Source organism: Podarcis erhardii, assembly GCF_964252035.2.
Source record: "Podarcis erhardii genome assembly, chromosome: 4".
Taxonomy (NCBI): domain Eukaryota; kingdom Metazoa; phylum Chordata; class Lepidosauria; order Squamata; family Lacertidae; genus Podarcis; species Podarcis erhardii.
In genome coordinates, this window is record NC_138508.1 from 22,758,693 (window position 1) to 22,772,965 (window position 14,273).

The window sequence follows — 14,273 nt, forward strand, 5'->3', positions numbered from 1 at the left end:
GCTGCCGCCGTCGCATATAAAAAGATACCCTTCCTCTTTTGTGGAATATCCAAATCTGTTATTAGGCTGGGAAGGGGTTAAGAGTGTGCTGCAAGTTGAAGGCCAGGGTGGAAGCTCTGAGCCTTACCGCAGCAGAAGCCCTGAGCTTTGCCCAAGTGGGCAAGAAGTTATCACTGGTTAGTTCTCTAGTTGGCGGCAGCCAGCAGAAATCAGCCCAAATCAGCTGCCACTGGCAGGTCTCCAGTTGACAACAGCCAGGAGAACGCATCAGACCAGGGTGTTTCAGAGTGCCAGAGGATTTGGTATCCACTGTCTCCAAAGCCTCCTGGATCCCTTGGGGGCCCTGATCCTCTAGTCCCTCCGCTGTGCTTTCCTGGATCAGCCGCAGTGAAACCAGAAAGCACTCCACACTTTTCACCACAGGCACTGCAAGTGGCAGCCTAGGCTTCCTACTCCCTAAGCACGTCTCCTCAGAAGCTAGTCCTACTGGGTTCTATAGGGCCTACTTCCAGGAAAACGGGTGCAGAATTGCAACCTTTATAAGTATGTCAGTAAATGTATAAGCCACATCCACATGTTTTTCTACATGCCAAGAAAATCCAATCGTGGCCACTACTTGCAAGAGTCGTCATAGCATGCACACCAGTGGCTAATCGCATCTATTCAACTCTTTGAAAGTTTATAATGGTTTACATACATTCTCCTTTATTCACACTCAATTATGCCTCATATTCTCATGCTCAGGGAGCTCTAATTATATTCTTTGCCATACTCAGCTTATGCTTCTAATAATACTCAGGCCTAGGAAAGTAGATTAATACTCATATTCAACCATACAAAGAGAAACCTCCATCACTTTTACTTCTGTGTTGCAGCAGGATTTGGCTGCTGATTCAAACCTTAAATCTTCTGCAGACCTTCGTTTTCCTGCAGTTTCTTTCTCCGTACAAACCTGACGCTCCTTCTTCCAGCGGCGTGGCAATGCTGCAACCACAAGGGAGCCAGGCTTTTGAAAACCAGCCTACGTGAGCAACACACAGTCCACTGGTTGGTGGGAAACGATTCCCAAGCGAACGGGAAGAGATTCCAAATGGCAACCCATCCATCTGCTTAAAAGTGTGCTCTTCTGAGGGCTGCCTCCCCTCTGCAAATCCCAGTTCCTTCCCCAAGAGTCTAATTATGAAGCAATTGCTTTCGTGAGCCCTACAGGCATTTAAACACTCCCTCCCTTTCTCTCTCTCTCTTAATGATCTTTCACACTGGCAAGCCCAGGAAAGCACTGGTTCTAACACCTCTGCTTAGCAGTCAGGGCAGGAAGCCTCGAGAACCCAGGATAAAGGGAAACTCTGACGAGAACAATGTGTTGAGCCATAGACAGCTATTTTCAAGGGAATGGAAAGAAGCAATCAATTCTCGACATGTACTCTCTCTACCTGATATTAAATGACATTTTGTCATTTTTCCCCCCTCCAAGTAAAAAAAACAAACAAACCAAACACAAGACATTACAGCAACTGGCAGTCTAAAACCTCAACTATATAAAAAACAAAGCACATGGGAGCAATTTTTCAAAAGTGCACAGGAATCACGATTTTATCTTAAGCATTTTTTTTTCTACTCGGAAGTAAGTCCTACGGAGCTCAATAAAACTCTTCTGAACGAGGGCTTGCATAGCAGCAAGCGCCTTTGGATTTGATTGGACTTGCTTCTGAGTAGGCATGCATAAGATTGAGCTGCTAGGCTCAGTAGGTTCAACTGAAATCAGAGGGATTTAGTTCAGTGCATATGATGAGGCTGTGTAAGCCACAGTTTTGTCAGTCATAAATGGAGTATGGATCACCCTGTCGTCAGAGAGAGAATCATCAGAAAATCATAGAGTTGGAAGGGACCCTGGAGTCATCTAATCCAACCCCCTGCAATGCAGGAATCTCAACATGTGGGGCCTCATCCAATCTGAAACCACACCAGCCCCTGCTTAGCTTTGCAAACATACTAGCAGTTTTATTGCTGCACCAGTAGGGTTCATCATACATAAACTCCTTTTAAAACCAAGGAGGCTGCGAGCCTTCCCCCAGGTGAATCTGTCATTTTCAGATTCTCAATTTTCCAACAGTAAATTCAGTTCTACACATTTCTGAATCAGTTTATGATAAATGTCCTTTTGGAAATTCATTGGCCTTTTTTTGGTGACCAATTCTCCTAGTATACAGCACACAATTTTGTATGTAATTTCCCGTTAAATACATGCCTTTGAAAACAACCTTCCCCTAGCATATTTTGTATGTTATTTACACCAACATTTGCATTTTTATGCACATTGCTTGGCCAGAGAACCAACTACATTGCAAAATTCGGAGCTGCCTCTTTTCTTAGTAAAGCTTCTAGGTGAATCCCGTTTTTAATCTTTGCAGCAACATGCCGGCTGCTTTGGTGGCATTTCTGCCGATCAAAGGGCTCGCGAAAGCACATAAGCCTTGATGAATATAAAGTAAAACAACTTAAGTTGTCAAGCCTATTTATTTAATCAGATTTGGTTATCAGATTTATATCGTGCCCATTCACTGAGCGGTTTAGAGTGGTATACACAGGATCATATTACTGTATTCTCAGAAAAGACTGCGTGGGGAAAGATAACCTGAAAGAAAGGGTGGTTTGCTCAAAGTCAATCAGTGAATGTCATTGCTGAGCAGGGGTTTGGACTCTCTAGCTCATGGGTAGGCAAACTAAGGCCTGGGGACCGGATCCGGCCCAATCACCTTCTAAATCCAGTCCATGGATGGTCCGGGAATCAGCATGTTTTTACATGAGTAGAATGTGTCCTTTTATTTAAAATGCATCTCTGGGTTATTTGTGGGGCCTGCCTGGTGTTTTTACATGAGCAGAATGTGTACTTTTATTTAAAATGCATCTCTGGGTTATTTGTGAGGAATAGGAATTTGTTCATTTTCCCCCCCTTCAAAATATAGTCAAGCCCCCCACAAGCTCTGAAGGACAGTGGACCGGCCCCCTGCTGAAAAAGTTTGCTGACCCCTGCTCTAGCTGAAACCTAGGCCTTTTAATTTCCAAGTACAAAATTTGTAATTTTGGTGGGATATAACCCACCTAAGATTGTGCAAATATTCATCTTTTATAAGCCAGCTCAGGTAATTGTTTCCTAGGCTTTGTCTGCTTCTGTACTGACCCACGCCATTGGGTTATGAAGAAGATGCTCAAACTAGCCAGGAATAGAGATATTTGTCTGAGGGCTTATCCACACTTCCTGCTTTCTCCTAGGGAAAACTGCTCTTTAGAGCTTAATTGGAGCAAATAGCAATTTGAATTTTCTCCAGATCAACATTGGCTCCGATTTAGAGCTGAAGTGTGGGTTTTCCCTGGGAAAGGAACGTGGCAAGGGTGGCAAGGGTGAGCCAGCGAATAGGAGATGTAGAGCTTCAGGATCATATGAGCAAGATAGATAAATATCCAGCTATCCAAGATTATGGAAAAGGGTTTAATCTAACACCATATTTGCTGGATCTACAAATCGCAAAATACAGGCGGGCGTTTACCCTTACCAGATTTGATGTACTGCCATCTGCCTTACTAAAGGGCAGATACGAGGGCAAACCCTATGTTGAACGAGTTTGCCCATGTGGTCTGAAAGAGGTGGAAACGGCTTCACATGTGTTGCTACACTGCGGCCTTTACGGGGATATTAGGTCACTGTTTATCTCCCCCATCGTTCAGAAATTTCCAGGTCGATCTGAACTTCAGCGGCTGAAAATTCTATTAGGAGATAAAAACCCAGAAGTAACACTGAAAGTGGCCAAATTTTCTGCGGCTGCGATCAAGCGGAGGGCATTAGCTGTAAAAAAGTAAAAGACTTGACCCCTGGACAAGCCCCCTTATCTTTTAAGCCTATACATATATTGCAGTGCATAAATGTGTATATATATGTGTGTGTGTGTGTGTGTGTGTGCATATGTGTTGCTTTTTATGTATAATTTTACAATTTTTTAAATTGACACCATTATTCCCTTTGTAAACTATTGTTGTTTTATGTTTCTCTGGTCTATGACCGTAATAAACTCAATTCATTCAGAGCTGAAGTGTGGGTTTTCCCTGGGAAAGGAACGTGGCAAGGGAGAAACCGCTTGGGTGTCAAGCAGAAAACCTCTCAGACCTGTACTTTCTAGGCACAGGACAAATGAAAGTGTGGCCACTATTGAGGTCTAGGAGAGCTGCCGCCACCTTGCTACTGCAGCAAAGCCATTCACGGCACTCCTACAGGGCTCTCTGGCAGTGGGTCAGCCACACCCTGGGAGGGTCCTTCTTCAAAGTGGCGCATATTGAGAGGGGCAGCCCCAGGGAGTGCCTGTGCCACTGACGCTTTGCAAATGAGCAAATACTGCTGTTAAACTTTACAAGATTGACAGTTTCCTGCTGTTGAAGTTGAAAGGGTATTTTCTACCACTGCGGCAAAGTGGAAGCAGAGCAAGCACTCTCTTACCCCGCCATGGCATGGGAAGACCCTAGGTTCCCCTGGGTCCTTCATCAGAGCAAAACACAGTTGTATGTAATGCTCTTGAGAGCCTCAGCATGACCACAGCTGCTGCACAGGGAGGTAGCATCAACTCTCCCTCAAAAGCATCATTACTTGTGCCAGCCCTTTTCTGCTCTATTCCTGCCCATCTAAACCTTGTTGCTGCTTCCTCTGCCTTCTTGGCTTAACCATAAAAAGGTAAAGGGGCCCCAGTCGTGGCTGACTCTAGGGTTGCGGCGCTCATCTCGCTTTATTGGCCGAGGGAGCCGGCGTACAGCTTCTGGGTCATGTGGCCAGCATGACTAAGCCACTTCTGACAAACCAGAGCAGCGCACGGAAATGCTGTTTACCTTCCCACTGGAGTGGTACCTATTTATCTACTTGCACTTGATGTGCTTTCAAACTGCTAGGTTGGCAGGAGCAGGGACCGAGTAACAGCAGCTTACCCCGTCACGGGGATTCGAATAGCCGACCTTCTGATCAGCAAGTCCTAGGATCTGTGGTTTAACCCACAGTGCCACCTGTGTCCCTGGCTTAATCTTTGCAGCAACATGGCTTAACCATATGGACGATCAAATCAGGTTTCATGTAGTGAATGGGACAGTATTCCTCTCAATCAGCTTTAGCTATGCGATGACCTCACTGAGGACACAGTGGTAAATGAATAAGCAAACAGTTCCGTAAGGGATGCTGAGAAGGAATGACTAAAGGGAATCCTTTCTTTGGCAGAAAACGTGAAGAAGAAAAAAGTTAAGAGGAGCTTCTGCTCAACTCTGGGGCAAGTTAACACAGTAATTCAAAATGTTCTGTGAAAACTGAAGCTCTCCATTTCAAGTTGCTTCTAGCAACAGTGAATTAAGCAGCAATTCTATGATCATTTACATAGCAAGTTCCACTGCACTCAACATGGCTGTATCCTGAGTAGACCTGTACAGGACTGCATTGCACACGTAATGTTCTGCTTGCCTACATGCATTTTTGTAAAAAGAGAGAGAGAAGAGCGTAGATTATGGCTCATACATGATCTCTCCTCCCCTTTGCTATCACGTAAGCCATCTCCTTTGTGATAATCTAATATCTCTATAGCAACTACACCAATTACTTACATAGGAGAATAACATCAGGGAAGTATATTTTTAGATGTCGTTTAATGTGTAATTTAGCAGCAGGAAACAAAAAGGCGAGCCACCTCCATGCCAGCAATTGCTTTAAGACCTACAAACCGGAATCTGAAGATGTCTGATTTAACCTTTGTTTCACGCTTGCGCCAATCTCTTTTAATCATTATTTTCAATGCCACACATTTTCTTGACGCAATGTTTGATTTGCTTTTTCAATGCAATAACTGCTCTAAATGAGTTCTGATGCCCCCCCCAATCCTGAGATCAATCTGATATAAGCCAGGTTACAAATATTTCAATCAATAAATAAAATAAATATACGAAACCTGCTCTGCTTCAGCACATTCAAAAAGCTGTACATAACACTCATCTATGCAACTATACGTCTGGTGGTTTGTAGGGTTGTTTCAGGTGTTTTAAGCTACTTATGCAAGATGATGATCCTGTTTTATGAAAAAATAAAAAATGTGACTTTACATGGGGGCGTTTATAGCCCTGCAGCTACACTGGTGCAAGGGAGCTCCATGCATGCAACACAAATTACTATTCATCTCCTATCCCCTCCAGCCCGCCCCCATTCAACTTCAAAATTAGCTCCAGAGGGTTGGGGGATCCTCAAGAGCAGATGAGGGCAAGGGGTGGAGAGAGAGAAAAAACCAGGAGTACCATTGTGCCAATGGAATCCCCTTGGTACAGCATTGGACCCAACCTCTGGGGATTCTAATGGATAGTCAGCATTCATAATTCATTTCATTATACCTGTGACATAAAAATAGGGAATCTGGGGTAAAGTGTCCCTGATTCAGAGAGAGAGAGAGAGAGAGAGAGAGAGAGAGGGAGAGAGGGAGAGAGAGAAAGAGAACCATCCCATGTTTCCAGTAAGGTAAAAAAGGTAAAGGACCCCTGAACGGTTAAGTCCAGTCAAAGGCAACTAGGAGGTAGCGTTGCTCATCTCACTTTCAGGCCGATGGAGCCGGTGTTGGTCCATAGACAGTTTTCCAGGTCATGTGGCCAGCATGACTCAATCACCACTGGTGCACGGAGGACCATGATGAGTGCCAGAGTGCACAGAAACGTCCTTTACCTTCCCACCACAGCGGTACCTATTTATCTACTTGCACTGGCGTGCTTTCAAACTGCTAGGTTGGCAGGAGCTGGGACAGAGCAACAGGAGCTCACCCCTTTGCGGGGATTTGAACCGCCAACCTTCCGATCGGCAAGCCCAAGAGGCTCAGTAGTTTAGACCACAGCGCCACCCGTGCCCCTACCCTGTTTCTAGTACCTAGGCGGCAATGGGAAGGAAAATTGATTTGGTTCACCCTAAGCTGCACGTCCTGAAACAATTCACTAAGTCAAATTCATCTACTTCTCTAGATTTTGTCACCCACTTCTCCAACCAAATATATACAAAGAAGTTTATATTAAGGGGGCATGGCGGGGCGGGGTAACACGCATATAACAGCAAAAAACCAAAAATGCTTTGGGTTGATGCTTTTGAATTGTGGTGCTGGAGGAGACTCTTGAGAGTCCCATGGACTGCAAGAAGATCAAACCTCTCCATTCTGAAGGAAATCAGCCCTGAGTGCTCACTGGAAGGACAGATCCTGAAGCTGAGGCTCCAATACTTTGGCCACCTCATGAGAAGAGAAGACTCCCTGGAAAAGACCCTGATGTTGGGAAATATGGAGGGCACAAGGAGAAGGGGATGTCAGAGGACGAGATGGTTGGATAGTGTTCTCGAAGCTACCAGCATGAGTCTGACCAAACTGCAGGAGGCAGTGGAAGACAGAAGGGCCTGGCGTGCTCTGGTCCATGGGGTCACGAAGAGTCGGACACGGCTAAATGACTAAACAACAACAACAAAAGGCGGTAAAAGCAAGTAAAAGCTAATTTAAAAACGGCATGCAAGACAGAAATGATAAAATTATCATCTAGTGATATAGTAAGAATAACAGGTCCTACCACACCCCAGCATTCATCACAGTAGTAGCAGCTGGCACCCCAGTTCATGACTGGGAATGAAATAGCAGAGCCCTCTGGGCCACATCAATGACCGTTTTTGAAAATTCCCTCTGTTTCAGAAGTGGCTTGTCAGGCAGTGCAGAGCTGCTAATTTTTGAGAAATGCAACCCCACCTAATTCTCTACATGCTTTTCTTGGATCCGATCCACTTTCTGCCTTCAACCATTGGCCCTTCTGGAAGAAACTTTACTGCAATCTCTTCATCAGAGACCAAAGAGTTGATCCCACAAGTGAACCCAAGCTGTGAAAAGGATCAAAGAGGTGGTGTATCAAGCAAATGTCTGTTTCTATGCCATCCCTCCCCCCCCCCCCGGTTTTGAAGTGAAATGCAGCAATTTCAAGCTCACAGACCTTTCATTCGTTCACATAACTGGCACCAGAAACTGCCTATGAGAACTCATGAGATTGATGCTTTGCTGGAACCAGAGCCCTGAGTGATCCTAACACAAGCTTAAGACAAGCCTGCTAGATTTAAGCATTACCTTGCACAGTGCCTTAAACAAAGCACATTGCAAAGCAGAAGACACCAAAACCTGAAGGACAGCACAAGTTTTCAAGGTGAGGCTGCAGAGAGTGATGGATAGCAGCAAATGGATTATTTACAGTGATTTGGGGCCCAGTCGGGCAGCCGCTGATAAATGTGGCCATCCATAGCAGAGAGAGAAATGCCAGTGGCCTTCGCTGTTCGCAGTCACTAGAACGATAAAACCTTGGTTTTCTGTTCAAGAAACTCCCCGCATTAATATGGATTAGGGAGGCTCAACTACAGCGGTGGGAAATAAAAAACACCATACGGCAAGGATGTAAACAGAATGCAATTAAGCTTCAGTGCGGTTAGGGGATGAAGGGAGCGGATAGCTTGTGATTTATTTATTTTTATGTAGTGTTCAAAGTGTGGCCCTTTGGAGCCAGAAAAAAAAGGTTTACCTCCTTTAAACAGCCTCCTCAAATCCCTCCGTACTTGTTTATGTTGGACTTGGTACTTAGAAGGCAACATCCAAATATTTTAAATTATAATATCTTAAAATATGGCAAGGCTCATCCTCAATTGGTTTACAATCATTTTTTTCCTCCTATCATGCAAACCTTGAAGGAATTTCCTTGCCTCTTAAGCATGCTGGAACTACGGACAAAGGAAGCTGATTGATGGATAATTATCTACAGCGAGAAATTCTTTGCATCAAGCTGTCAGGTACTTAGAAATAACAATCACCTGGAAAGTTTGGGGGTGGGGTGAAAAACATTTGCCTGCTATGACTTGGATCTTATTTTTTTTGAGGGATGAGACAAGCTATTTTTTTCTGTACTGAAAGCTGGCTGGATTTTGAGATGGCTGAACAGATGTAGTTACACGATTGTTAAGTACCCCACTACTACGGGCTCAACATATGTATTAAATAAACATAAGATGGTACAAGTCTCCAGTCCTTTTCTCCTCCAAAGAGGACTGCCTTAAGAAAAACTGTCTCTCATCAACTCCCATGAGGGCTCCTGCCACTGAAAAACAATGGACTTGGACACTTCCACCTCACATTATATCATAGCTGTCAACTTACAGATTTGAAAATAAGGGACCAGCAGCCTCAAAAATAAGGGATCAGCAGCCAAAATAAGGGATTTTCCAAGCACAGGTATGTTCAACTTCTGAGCCCCTCCAAGCCAAAGGCAGAAAGCCCAGCCAGCAGGCAAACGAAGCCTCAAGTGGTGGTTCCCACAGCGCAGCAACCCGGCAAAGGGGATGCAGCAAGGAAAACCACCGTCACCTCTCTGCTGGGAAGCGCTGAGCAAAGGCGAGTCCCCAGGCAATGCGGCTGATTTGATCGGCACAAGGCATGCAAGCTCCACCCCCCAGTCATTCTTAGACTCCTTATTGGGTGAGCAACGCAGCCAAGCAACACAGCTGGAGCCTCCCTCCTCCCTGGCCAGCAGGAAGGGAGGGAGAGGAGCTGCTTCCTTTGAAACCCGGGAAATATAAGGGACATCATCAATAAGGGACAGCAGCGGGACACAGCGCTGGGATAAGGGACTTTCCCACCAAATAAGGGACGGTTGACAGCTATGTATTATATAACCAGCACCCCAAACACAGCCTCTCTCAACATTTCCTTCTTCCATGCCTCCACAACTGATGGTTTCATAAGTAAGTGTCATACAGCTCCATGAATCTTCCCAGCGTTTAGCCTATTAAGTTTAAAGTTGCCACAATCTCTGACCCCTCATTCCAACCTCAATCTGCAGTGAGAGTAACAATTCCGTCAGTAGAAATACAATTGCTTAGTCCACTAGTTCATACCATACCAAAATTGTCCCGTCCAGCCCAAGCCAACTGCCCAGTGATCACTACCAGTCATCTAGACCAACCTTTATTTTACTGGGAAAACAATATCCTTACTATGCTATTGTCTAGAGGAGTTTAATAGGGCCAGAGGGAGCTGAAGGGTGTTACCTTATAGATATCCAGGAATCCACACTGATGGTCAAATCGCGTGTAGAGCTCGTTGAGCATGCTGATCACCTGCATGGGAGTGCACTGGGCGCAGACCGCCGTGAAGCCAACTATGTCAGAAAAGAGCATGGTGACATCGTCGAACTTCCTGGCCTGAACTTGCTGCCCTTGCCACAGCTGCTGAGCCACTTCTTCCGGGAAGATGGAAATAAGGAGATCCACCGTTTTCTTCTTCTCTTCTTCCAGGGCTTGATGCGTTTGTTCCAGCGTTGCCTTTAGCTTGTCCATCCGTTTCTTCAAGCCGTCCTGGGCTTTGGCCTGCTCCCCAACGAGGATGACGTCGCGGGTGGCATCGTGAATTGGTATGTCTGAAAGGTGGAGGCCTCGGCCCATGAGCTCATCCAGCTTGTCCACACAAGGAGAGCCCAAAAACAAAATGGAGTTTGATTCCGGGACATGAATCATTTGTCCTTTGATTTCCATCACCTGCAAAGTACACAAATGTAGTAATAATATATATATATATCAAAGATTATGGGATAATATACACAGTGACTTGCGATCTCGATCACACGCAGTCTGTAGTTCGCTGGCAGTAGGAGTACAATATGGGCATGTCTTTAAGTTAACAACTTACATTAAAAACCTGACAGTACCAAATTATCAAAGGTTATTCACCAAAGCCAGACTAAACGTCTTTCCTTCTGCAGTGTTGGATGGCAGGTTGAGAGGAGTTCCCTACCAGGACAGACTTTGCTTGTGTGCTCAAGACATCAATTCTATAAAACATATTTTGCTGCACTGTGCGAAATATGAGCAAGCCAAGGCTGAACTGATATTACCCTTGCTGGTACTTTCCCCAGGAAAATCAGAAGCTCACTATGTCAGGTTCCTGTTGGAAGACCAGACAAACACTAGAACATTAGCAGTGGCGAAGTTTTTATTGCTGGTTGCAAAAACCAATGATCCCTATCTTTAAGTCTGAACAAAATGCTTGTTTAACCTGGAGGTAGGCTGTCTGAATTGTGCATTGCTTTGTAACGATTTGTTTGGTATCTGGACCGTAATAAAGATTGATTGATTGATTGATTGATTGATTGATATACATATTAGCAATTATGCATGGCTAGACATCTCAAAGCAAGCTTTCAAAGGTCCAAAGGAGAATTTTAAGGTGCTTCCTAAGATGCACAGAACTACTGTTACAAAGTACCTTGGGAGGTCATCAAATCCCTGCTCAGTGCAGGATGGAATTGCAGAATCCCTGACAGATGAACATCCAAGCATCTACTTAAATACCTCCAGAGAAGAAGAGTCCACCACCCAACCAGCCACTGTTTGGGAGGGCTCTATTTCCAAGGTTCATTTCCAAGGTTCAATAACATTAACACCAGGTAATACATATAAACATCAGCTTACAGGTTCAACTAATTTGCCCATTATACATTCTCTGTATATCTAAAGTCTGTACAGTCGTACCTTGGTTCTCGAACGGAATCCATTCCAGAAGTGTGTTCAACTTCCAAAACGTTCGGAAACCAAGGCATGACTTGCAACCAATCGGAAGCTGTGGAAGCCATGTGGGACATTCGGGTTCCAAAGAGTGTTCGCAAACCGGAACACTCACTTCCTGGTTTGCGGCGTTCAGGGGCAAAAACGTTCAACTCGCAAGGCATTCAGGACCCAAGGTACGACTGTATATAGATCTTCCTGGTAGCTAATTCTCAGGACTACTGACAATGCTCAAGAATGCTGATAAATTACACCAGAAGACAACCCCCCCCCCAAAAAAAAGAAAAAAAAAGAAAGAAAATACACAATGAAAATTGCAGATTAAGTAGGGATTCCATCAAAAATTGCAAGGGAATTAATAAGTTTTCGTAAGTTTTTTTTTTTTTTTAATGTAAAGATGTAGTTAGAGAGACACGTTCTAGGCCACAGGGTCACCCCGAAAGCGCAAATGCCTGCTGACTGAAAGTGGGATCCTCAGATGGAGGGCTGATTCACACACTGTCCTCCTAATCCCATCTGCTGGGAGTAAAGAGCATATCCAGCATAGCTGCATGTAGGTGGTCTTGGATGTAGCAGCTGTTGGTACACCAAGATATTAAAATGCTCACCTCATTTTTATTTTAAAAACTTGATCTGTAAATAAGTTGTAAAGGGCACATCAGGAGGACGTTTAAACTCTGCAGAACAGAAGAATCTTGCTCAGCAGTTTGCAATCTGGGTTTTGATGTCTCTCCCAGGCTTACTCATGTTTTGTTGCTTCATGCAGAAAAACTGCTGCTACTTTAAAAGATTTTTACATTCATTTGGTTTGGGTAACATACATCTAGGATTCAGTTATCGGCAAGCCATGGGAGACACTCACTAATAGGATGTTGGAGGAGGAAACCTGGCCAGCCCTGTTCATGTGCCAAAGGGTATTAGTATTATACTAATTAGTATTAGTATTATCAGTATTATACTAATGCTAATTAGTATAGAGTCCCATGGACTGCAAGAAGATCAAACCTCTCCATTCTTAAGGAAATCAGCCCTGAGTGCTCACTGGAAGGACAGATCCTGAAGCTGAGGCTCCAGTACTTTGGCCACCTCATGAGAAGAGAAGACTCCCTGGAAAAGACCCTGATGTTGGGAAAGATGGAGGGCACAAGGAGAAGGGGATGACAGAGGACTAGATGGTTGGATAGTGTTCTCGAAGCTACAAACATGAGTTGACCAAACTGCGGGAGGCAGTGGAAGACAGGAGTGCCTGACGTGCTTTGGTCCATGGGGTCACGAAGAGTCGGGCACGACTAAATGACTAAACAACAACAACAATTATCAGTATTATTTTACTTAATCCAGTATTAACATGATTTATGTATTCATTTTTTAGCTGCCACTCTTCTGCTTATTATTATTATTACACCTTCAGTGTGCAAGGTATGAAACAGCGTAAAAGAAACAAGCTGTAAAAAAAAGGTAGTGTTCCCCATACACAAACATATTTTTAATAATAAATTTAGTTGTGTCATAAAAGTTGCACTTGCAACATCTTCTGTCAACCTGGAACTAGAGTTCTTATTAACTCTGGTAACTGTGAACATTTGCTCCACAAGAGTTTGTCCTCACAGGGTTTTTTCTGGTTCTTGACTATAACACTGCAAAATTGTTCCCAGCTTGAAATCAAATCCCAAAGGACTGAGAGGCTCACAAAAAGTAATTTAGGGAAAAGGGAATCAAATAGAAAGAGACAAATTTCAAAGTGTGATGGGGGAATACAATCATTTAAATTCTTGAGACGTTCACAAAGTTAACTTGTTCAATTATATTATTCAATTATATTTAGAAAATACCTTGTTAGGCAATGCACTATAAACATGTGTAGGACTGCTCTGTCACAATATTCTGGAATTATTATGATTTAAATGTCTTACATCGACTCCTAAACTGCTGGGTAGATATGGACCCAGTGAATTACCTCTCCTCCTACTCTGAGACCAATGTAAGGTCAAGGAGGAAATGAGTTCGTTCTCTCTCAATAAAGGCAACTGCTTGAATCTCTTAAGTGATGGTGGAGCAACCATTTAAGGCAGGGGTGGATAACTGCAACCCCCATGCACTCAATACAGCCCTGCAGAACTCTTTCGGGGCCTTGGGACTCGGACTCTCTCTCTCTCTCTCTCTCCCTCCTCCTTAGCCACACAACTTTTCTCTAGGCCTCAGACCTCACCATTCCCACTTCACAGCCTGGCTGTAATGTGCACTTAAACTCTGATAATACCTCTTGCTCGCCTTGCTGGAGGTTACAGAGCTCTGCATGTATCGGAACTAGCCTACAGTTGAAAAAGTAAAATTCATTGCTCCATCCACTTTGGCTGCACCCAGAAGGTTGTCCAACCCAAATGTGGCCACCAGAAGGTTGCCCTGATGGAAACATGGTCCTCAGGCTGAAAAAGGTCCGCCCTAGCTTAAAGTGATTTCATGTGCCTTGTGAGAACTAGCCTTTCATTTGATGCCAACGTGTTTTATCTTCCAGCCTTCTCTAGCATCCGGTCCTGGTTTTCAAACATTTGCAGTCATCATCCTTGCAACCACGTAATAACCTCACACCTAATTTGAGAGTAAGCAATAGCTGACCTTCGGTGTATGTTAAGGGCCATCTAAACTTATT

At 44.3% G+C, this 14,273-nt stretch overlaps 1 protein-coding gene across 1 annotated transcript in view; it reads right to left on the bottom strand.

Annotated features, from left to right (window-relative positions):
* Nucleotides 1-14,273, bottom strand: part of GUCY1A2 (guanylate cyclase 1 soluble subunit alpha 2) — a 161,821-nt gene that overhangs the window by 65,643 nt on the left and 81,905 nt on the right. The window contains exon 5 of the mRNA XM_081860349.1: nucleotides 10,112-10,597. Within this exon, the coding sequence (XP_081716475.1) occupies nucleotides 10,112-10,597 (486 nt within the window). The remainder of the gene's footprint in view (nucleotides 1-10,111; nucleotides 10,598-14,273) is intronic.